The 8,753-nt window shown below is 39.8% G+C and overlaps 1 protein-coding gene across 1 annotated transcript; it reads right to left on the bottom strand.

Moving 5' to 3' along the window:
* Positions 1 to 1,837: 1,837 nt before the first annotated feature.
* On the bottom strand, positions 1,838 to 6,822 carry LOC136705717 (caspase-6-like). The gene is made up of 6 exons (XM_066679429.1): positions 6,722 to 6,822; positions 6,427 to 6,553; positions 3,811 to 3,887; positions 3,524 to 3,702; positions 3,282 to 3,414; positions 1,838 to 2,294 (listed from the first exon to the last, which is right to left on the bottom strand). Exons 1-6 carry the CDS (start codon positions 6,744 to 6,746, stop codon positions 2,077 to 2,079), a joined length of 759 nt encoding a protein of 252 aa, XP_066535526.1. The 5' UTR covers positions 6,747 to 6,822; the 3' UTR covers positions 1,838 to 2,076.
* Positions 6,823 to 8,753: the final 1,931 nt, after the last annotated feature.

Here is an 8,753-nt window from a genome sequence, read left to right as displayed (position 1 = left end):
ACTGTCGCAGTCACACAGCTCGAGGGACCTGGAGGTTGTGGGTTCGGTTCCCACTCTGGGTGACTGTCTGTGAGGAGTTTGATGTGTTCTCCCTGTGTCTGCGTGGGTTTCCTCCGGGTGACTGTCTGTGAGGAGTGTGGTGTGTTCTCCCTGTGTCCACGTGGGTTTCCTCCGGGTGACTGTCTGTGAGGAGTGTGGTGTGTTCTCCCTGTGTCCACGTGGGTTTCCTCCGGGTGCTCTGGTTTCTTCCCACAGTCCAAAAACACACGGTAGGTCGATTGGTGACTCAAAAGTGTCCGTAGGTGTGAGTTAATGTGTGTGTGTCTGTGTTGCCCTGTGAAGGACTGAAGGATTCCCGCCTTGCGCCCAATGATTCCAGGTAGGCTCTGGACCCATCGCGACCCTGAACTGGATAAGGGTTACAGATAATGAATGAATATTTGGTTAGACAAATTCATTCATTTGCATCCAGGAGAGAACCGCAGCACAAATCGCAAAGAAAAGAAGACTTTTATAATGTTATTTTTTTTAATTGAGTGTGGGAAACATGGTCATCTAGATACCACTTCATTATTTCTGTAAACACTGCGTTTACTGGAAAAAACAAGCCAAACGATCTTAGAAGATAAGGCAAATGATTATCTCGGTATCCCTTAGAGGAAAACTGGTATAAGTTTGTGTTTATTTAGACAAATTAGATAAGCACCTAATAGAACTGGCTAATAACACACATTTTAACAGCAATCAAAATCCCGTCCCCTAGACACCTTGGTTGACCCCCTCCTCTTCTCCTCCCCCTCCCCATTCCCCACCTCAGCACAATCCTTTCTACACCTTACTACGGACCAGGTCAGAGAACAGCTGAGGAAGCTCCACTACAGGAGACTTCCCAAGGGATTAATGAATTTCTATCTTATTTAAACTGAACAAAATTCACCATCTAAGTGCTGCTATACTTTTGGGAAGATGTACACCAAACAGCCATAACATTATGATCACCTGATCCACTTGTAACACCATGACCATGTCATGTGATGGTCCTTTGGGCGTCCTGACCATTGAAGAACAGGGAAAAAGCGGGAAAATAAAGTATGTAGAGCAACAGGTACATGCTGTAATTGTAGAGCTACAAAATACCCATAAATAAATATAAAGATGTAGCCACTACCTTGTAATTTCTCTGATTTAACTTTGCTGTTGCCCCCTGTGCTTTGTACCTGTGATTACAGAGGAAGGGAAATGGACCATGTTCTATTCCGGACCTTGTTAGAACAGTCAATGTTTATTTAATACAAATATGTCTGTTATAATGTGGAAGAACCATAAATGTTGGGTGCTAAAATATAATGGATGACTATTAGTGCTTTAAACTGTTATTAATCTTGTAGAGCTCATTTGCCGTGCAGTAAGCTCCTAGCTTTGTATCCTGTGACTTTTGCTCATGCGGGTGTCACCGTATCATATTATCACACTGATGACACCAGATTTCAAAATGCCATGGTAAAAGCACAAATATTAACTGAAACGGGAAAAACTGAGACACCCTCCACTCCATAGAAATAGGGAAGTAAATTCAGCTTTTTTTCAGCATATTTGGGTTTTACAATCCACCATGTTGGTCTGGGCTCTGGAGCGGCCGGCTTATAGTTTTGAGGACACCAGCAACTTTTTTGTTTCATTTGAGCATTATATTTCTTTATTTCCAGCCTGTTACACTGAGTTGGGAGGAGATTTGTCTGTCTCACTAAGTCTGTGAGTCCAAAAACAGTAAGAGGAAACTAAATAAAACATGATCTCTGAATACCTGCATGTTAGTTTATGTACTTTTTTGTTTTTGAGACTGGTGTTTCATGTTTCTGAATCAGAAATACAAATTGCTTTATGACTAATAAAACAATATGTACTGTTCATATGAAATTACAGAAATAAATCAAACGTAACCCATGTAACCACAAATCCAGTTCCACTTCTGATTGTACGCTTGTTTATTTTTAAACCAATTTTTAGGTAGAAAACAAATTAAGCAACTTGCCCTGAGTCTTACTTAATTCCTTCTTAATTCTTAATTCAAAGCAATTACGGTTTTGGTCTGAAGTAGAGTTTCTTGGTGAGCATGGAGGTGAAGCAGGGCATTTGTTTCCATTTTCTTACTCCTATGTCACATCGGGACACCTTCAGATTAACAAGGGTGAGGAGCTCTGTGAACTCCAGAGTAGAGCCTTGTGTTTGTAGCGTTTTACACAGGTCTTGAATGTAGAACCCTCCGTAATTTGAATCGCGGAAGGAATAAAATCCTGTTAATTTAAAGAATACATTTGTTAATAAATACTCAAAATTTAAAATCTTAAAAATGGGTCTAGAAATACAGATATAAAGACAGAAATAATTTCTAATGGTTAGTGAAGAGACAAAGAAATGAGCAGACACTGAATTTCATGTCAAATTGCAAACATCATAGTTCAGCTTCCCATTTATATGGTCAATAAATACAAATATATAAGGTATTCTAATCTGAAAATAAAATTCATAAAAGTAAGTCAAAACATAGCTGTAGCAGTGATTAGAAACTAGTGGAACAGTCACACCCACATGGACCAAAGGCAAAGCGATCATCCTTGGAAAATGGCAACCTAAAACAGGGACTATTGCTTCTGGCTTTGAGCAAGATTCTTGTTGAGGACCCAGGCACTGAGCAGAACATGTGATATGTCAATTTCTACAGTGTCCAAGAAAGTATCTATTAGTAAAAACTGACACAAAACTGTAGATTATGGTGTACAAAACAATGAATATTTGAATATTATCAGGGTAGATTAAGTTAAGTTTAACTTATTTGGATCAGGTATCCAAATAAGTGAAATATGGGGGAGGTAGTGTATTAATTAATTAATTAATTCATTCATTCATTGTCTGTAAGCGCTTATCCAGTTCAGGGTCGTGGTGGGTCCAGAGCCTACCCAGAATCATTAAGCGCAAGGCAGGAACACCGTGGGAGGAAACCGGAGCACCCGGAGGAAACCCACACGGACACAGGGAGAACACAACAAACTCCCCACAGACAGTCACCCGGAGGAAACCCACGCAGACACAGGGAGAACACACCACACTCCTCACAGACAGTCACCTGGAGCGGGACTCGGACCCATAACCTCCAGGTCCCTGGAGCTCTGTGATTGCGACACTTAGTGTATCAATATAGGGTTAAATTGATCGTTTTAGTTTTCAGTAATTGAAGTGGCTTCATGTATGTTTACAAACTCACACTAATCTCTCTCACTCACCCTCAGATACACTGTAGCACATGAGGAAATCTTCCCCTGCTGGTAGAGTGCAGACCACAGCCTGTTCTTCCACTTCCTCATCCCCTCCAGCCATGGGGGTCACAGCATTTTCAAAATGTTTACCACGGCATGCCTAAATATTCGATTGCTGTTTTTAGTGTTGAGTTCCATAATATAAAAGGGTAATATAATGGTAAAATAATAAGTACTGAGGTAACATTTTCACATGATGTGAGAGGCACCTGGAAAATGAAAATCTTGGGCTTTCCTGCAAGGCTTTTGCATTTGTCTTCTTTGAAGAGATGTGTTATTTCCTTAATGTTCACCTCTTCATCTGTGGCAAAAATCTTATTACCTTCATCCCCATGACTCAAGACAACACACACAAAGCAGTCAGCATCTGTGTGGTCTTCTTCAGCAACTGTAATATACACATTATTTCATTTTTACATCAGTTTCATAAAATTCACATATAGCATGACAATAGAAGGCAGAAACACTTTGAGGACTGGGGAAATAAGGATTTCACCTTTTTTTGCCCTATCCAATATGTCCTTCCTCTTCTCATCATTATAAACATTCACTTCAAACCCCAGCTCTTCAAATCTACAACAAAATACAGTAATTAATATGGAAAATGGGCCCTGGTTAGGTTTCAAATACAGCATTAAATTTTACAACACGACCCAAAAGCATTTGGCTAATTCTCCCTTGAGGAATATCAAGGGAATAAAAGCTTTGTTTACAGATGAATATAATATATAAATGATGCATTCAGCAAGTGGTGGCACAGTGGCGCAGCAGGTAGTGTCATAGTCACACAGTTCTAGGGACCTGGAGGTTGTGGGTTTGAGTCCAGGTGACTGTCTGTGAGGAGTTTGGTGTGTTGTCCATGTGGATTTCCTCCCACAGTCCAAAATCACACGTTGGTAGGTGTGATTGTGACTTTTGGTGACTCAAATGTGTCCGTGAGTGTGTGTTGCCCTGTGAAGGACTGGCGCCCCCTGCAGGGTGTGTTCCTGCCTTGCGCCCAATGATTCCGGGTAGGCTCCGGACCCACCTCGACCCTGAATTGGATAAGCGGTTACAGACAATGAATGAACATTCAGCAAATGATCTCGGTAATGATCTTGACTCTCCAGTTGGTCCTTAACTAATTGTTCTAGAGATTTTGACCACAATTCTCCCTCATTGTGTCAGCATTAGTTGAAATAATAGAGGACATTTTTTACAAGCTTTTCTAAAGGAAGCATACAACTGCATAGGTTGACACCCCTCCACCCCCACCCCAGTAGGACGATCTGACCTCCACTTTTACATCTTACTTCTCTGAAAAAGCTCCTGTTTCAGAGATGACCAGTGACCGCCAACGAGGAAGTAAGTGGTCATCTTAAGCTGTGGAACTTCTGCAGGGCTGTTTTGATGCCACACAATGGGATGTTGTCTTTGAAAGACACAATCACTGCATTGATGGAAAAACATATGTACCATCAAATATGTTTTCCCTTTATCAAGCTACGGTTCAAATCTAAATCTCTCCTGATCCAGAAGAATGAACCTTCAAACGTAAGAAAATGAATAGAATACAAAAGAAAGCTCAAAAGAAATACTAAAGTAGGTCAAAAGGAAGTACAAGCTTAAGCTTGTGGTCACATTTAGTCAAAGAATGCACATGATTGGGTATGGAGCAAGCTGAGTCACATCAATCAGTTGATCAACCAGCATGTGAATAACAGCAACGGTCAACCCTGCATGGGTGACTCATCCTCTACTTCATCTTCTGATTGCCCCATCACCCATCATTCTGTCTTCAGCAGCCTTTGCAGCATAACACTCCTCACCTGCTATGAACCATCTACTCCAACCTTCCACTGCACCATCTTTCTCTGCCAACAAGGTAAAGAAGGTACTGAAGAATCTTAAAGAGGTCAAAGGACAGTCTAAGGTCCTGAAACGAAATGAGCAGCTTGGTTCCTGTCCACAAGAAGCTAATGACTACCAGCCTGTGACATTTCCCTTCAAATGCTAATGCTAGCTCGCCTGAGACCACTGACTAAAGTAGCTCCAGACCATTATGGGGTGTATCTGCAAAGGACAGACAGGTGAAAAGAGGACACTGGTGACAGATATTGTTGACAGCACTGCAGCTTAGCATTAATGAGAGGACGATTATGGTGGCAGACCTCAGAAAGTTATCATTTCCCCTGTCAAAACTCACCAACTGCGGAATGGACATTGAGGTGGTTGGTACTTACAAGTTCACGTGTGTGCACTAAGACAACAAACAGGACTGGAGGTCTAACACCCGCACAATGTTAAAGGATAGACCCGGATGTTCTACTAGTCTCCCCAATTTCAGAATTGTTTTATATATGATCAGTCTCTGAAACAGTCAGAAGAAGCAGGCAGTGGGAAAGGATCAAGCGAGGGGACCCTTGCTGTGCTCAAAGAGCATCGACGGGATCCACTCACTAACCTCATCCCCCATTTGAGAACCCAGGTCTTAACACTCCAGGATGAGGGTGAACAAGGTATGCGGTCAGCTCTAGGCCTGACTTGCATATTCCCGTGGGCTGCGCCATTAAAATAACCAGGCAATTGGGCATGGGTTACAAGCTCAGGTTTGATCACCCTGTAGCCGGCCACCTTTGATGAGGGTGTGTTCAAAGTTCAAAGGCACACTACTGATGATGTGTCCAGAAATTAGCAACTTTCCATGTCTGAGATACAGCTGTAACGCCACTCCCAACACCAAGGCAAACCTCATGTGCGTACCATCTACTGGCACAATGGACAGTTTACCATCATGTCCTGTGTAAGCTTATGAGCCCAAGCAGGGGAAGTATGAATTACATGCACTTAAGGGTTGATTAGAGACTAGAATGTCTTGACTTTAAACCCACAAAACACTATGGCAGCTGCACAGGAAACTGAAAGAGTTTTTTTTAACCAGCCTTCTACTTAGTACACAAAGGCTAGGAGTTATATAATGCCTTTTGAGACTTTGTTGGGAAAAAAATAGTATATTAACCAGTGAAACAAGTCTGGAGCTGAAGACGTGATACTGCTGACATACGCTGTTAAGACATGCTACATTACTAGACTTTCTACTTTTTTTGGTAGGAGAGTTGGCTTGAATTATCACCTTTTAGTGAGTGCTTCTTTATCTTGATCTGTACCTCTACGAGGTGCATGCTCTGAAAAATTTTCCTGGTTGAAGATGAGGGCCAGACCACGGCGCTTGTGGTCCATGTTGTACTCCTCAGGCAAATCTGTTAAAACAGGAGTAGAATATATTCAACAGAGTTTCTTTAAAGTAAGTAAATGTATTCAGTCTCTGCTATAAACTATGACTGAGAATAAATAACATAAGGCAAAACATACAAAAAGAACACAGTACATATAATTAAATGAAACAGAAAAACAGGGTTCCAAATCACCTGAATCTTCCTCCTCACTTGCCATTGCAAAAGGATTCTGAACTCTGTTGACAGAATGAATCAGCACAACACCAAGGGAGGAGTTTAACCACAGCCGATTCCACAACTCCTGCCCACGCAACAATCAAAAGAAACTCCTTAGTCACCTACACTGCTGCTATTTAAAAGCTTAGTAGTAAATGGAGGTCATTCATCAGGCATGTGGTAAATGTAGTGTTTCAGACATGCTGCTTTTTGCAGCGTACTCGCACAACAGATGTTGGAAAGATATAGAGTGAAACACTCGTGCTGTGTTAGTTAAATAGTTCCAACTATTTAACATCACTAAAAGTAGTACTTTTAATGGAAGCATATTTTAATTTAATCAGTAGCATATATTCTCTTATGTTTAACTGAAAACAGGCAAGACATATTCTGTAACTGTCAGACAACTGACTCCAAACTGTTTTATTTTTCATTTTTAACCTATTTTGATAACATTTTAAAATATAGTTTTTTTATATTTAATAGATAATTATGCAGAAAAAAAGTATGAACAAATGAATGTTGCTGCAGTGAAACCTATAGTGTTATTAACTACCAATGAGTAGTGAATAATTACTCTATAATAGTGAAATAATGGTTATGGTATTTCACTAATAATTAAATAATAATCACTGGTGAATTACTCACTAATTATGTCCCATTCATGGTAACTTCTCATTAATTACTGGTCACATCAATATTATACCACCTGGAGAACTATAGCTCCAAATGAACCTACTCCGTTCATTCAGTGTCTAAATTATTATTATAAGTTCTAATAAAAAGGATATGGATATTTTTACAGTATTGTGAACTTTTGAAATACCCACAACTGCTCCCCAGGCACAGGGATGGCTGCCCACCTCTCTGGTACACTCCCTAGTGCACTAGTGCATTTGTGTCAGTGTTTAACCGACAAATGGGTTAAATGCGGAAGACACATTTTGTTGTACGTTGTTCCATGACAAATAATAATTGCACATTATCTTTATTAAGAAAATGGCAGCTGTCTTACACAATATATGAAACTTTTATGTTTAATGTAAAGAATGCTTTGTGATGACTTTAAATGAAATAAATTGGCAAAAAAAAGATATATGTTAATTGGAATTTATGACTGCTTATTATGTATGCATTTACCTTTCAGTTTCAGTTCTGCTGGTGTGTCAGACACTGCACATACAGTAGCTTACACACCTTTGTTGTATAATACAGGGTTTTTAAAACTTCTTTTCTGGTGACCCACATTATGTTTTCATTCGACACAGGCAATATAAGTGTTAACTAAAACACAAAACAAAGTTCACTTACTTACTGATAAGGATGGGCCTGTTTGCTATGTGTGATCTGGTTTCCCTTTCGAGGAGAGTTTAAAAGGCGTGAAAAAAGCTTAACGTGGCTCTTAACGTGCTAAAACCATGACCTAGAAGCACCAAACATTGCTTATTTACTAATGATCACAAGTGCTCTGCATTGTTGAAACAATAAACTGGTAATATGAACAGAATATAATAAATTCTGTTCATCCACCTACCAACGTGTACTTTTTCCCATTTAAACCCACTATAAGGAAACAGCTTAAGTGGCTTAATGTACTAAAACAATGACCTATTTCTCAGTTACTACTGATCATAACTCTACTGCTCTACAATTAAGCTGTAACTCAAGCTGAAAGTGAAAAAATGATTAAGGACTGTGCTCACAATGTCAAGTGCAGCAGTTACAATGTCAAGTGCATCAATACATTTTTCTGCGGCTGTATGAGGCACTTTTTCTTTTGCAACACGATAGGGAACTTTATATGATGCTAAGTGCAATTTGTCATTGAGTGAGAGCACCCTGCTGAGCACATGAGATGACATTATATATATATTACTCTGAATAAAAGGTTTGAACAGCAGTAACTAGGCACAACAGACAACAGATATAATACATTAACAATTTCAACAATTTTTAAATAATTTGAACAATTTAAAGCCAGCCCACAACTCAGTGATACAACACAACA

This window comes from Hoplias malabaricus, chromosome 8 (genome assembly GCF_029633855.1).
Source record: "Hoplias malabaricus isolate fHopMal1 chromosome 8, fHopMal1.hap1, whole genome shotgun sequence".
Lineage (NCBI taxonomy): Eukaryota > Metazoa > Chordata > Actinopteri > Characiformes > Erythrinidae > Hoplias > Hoplias malabaricus.
This window is presented reverse-complemented; position numbering and strand designations above follow the sequence as displayed.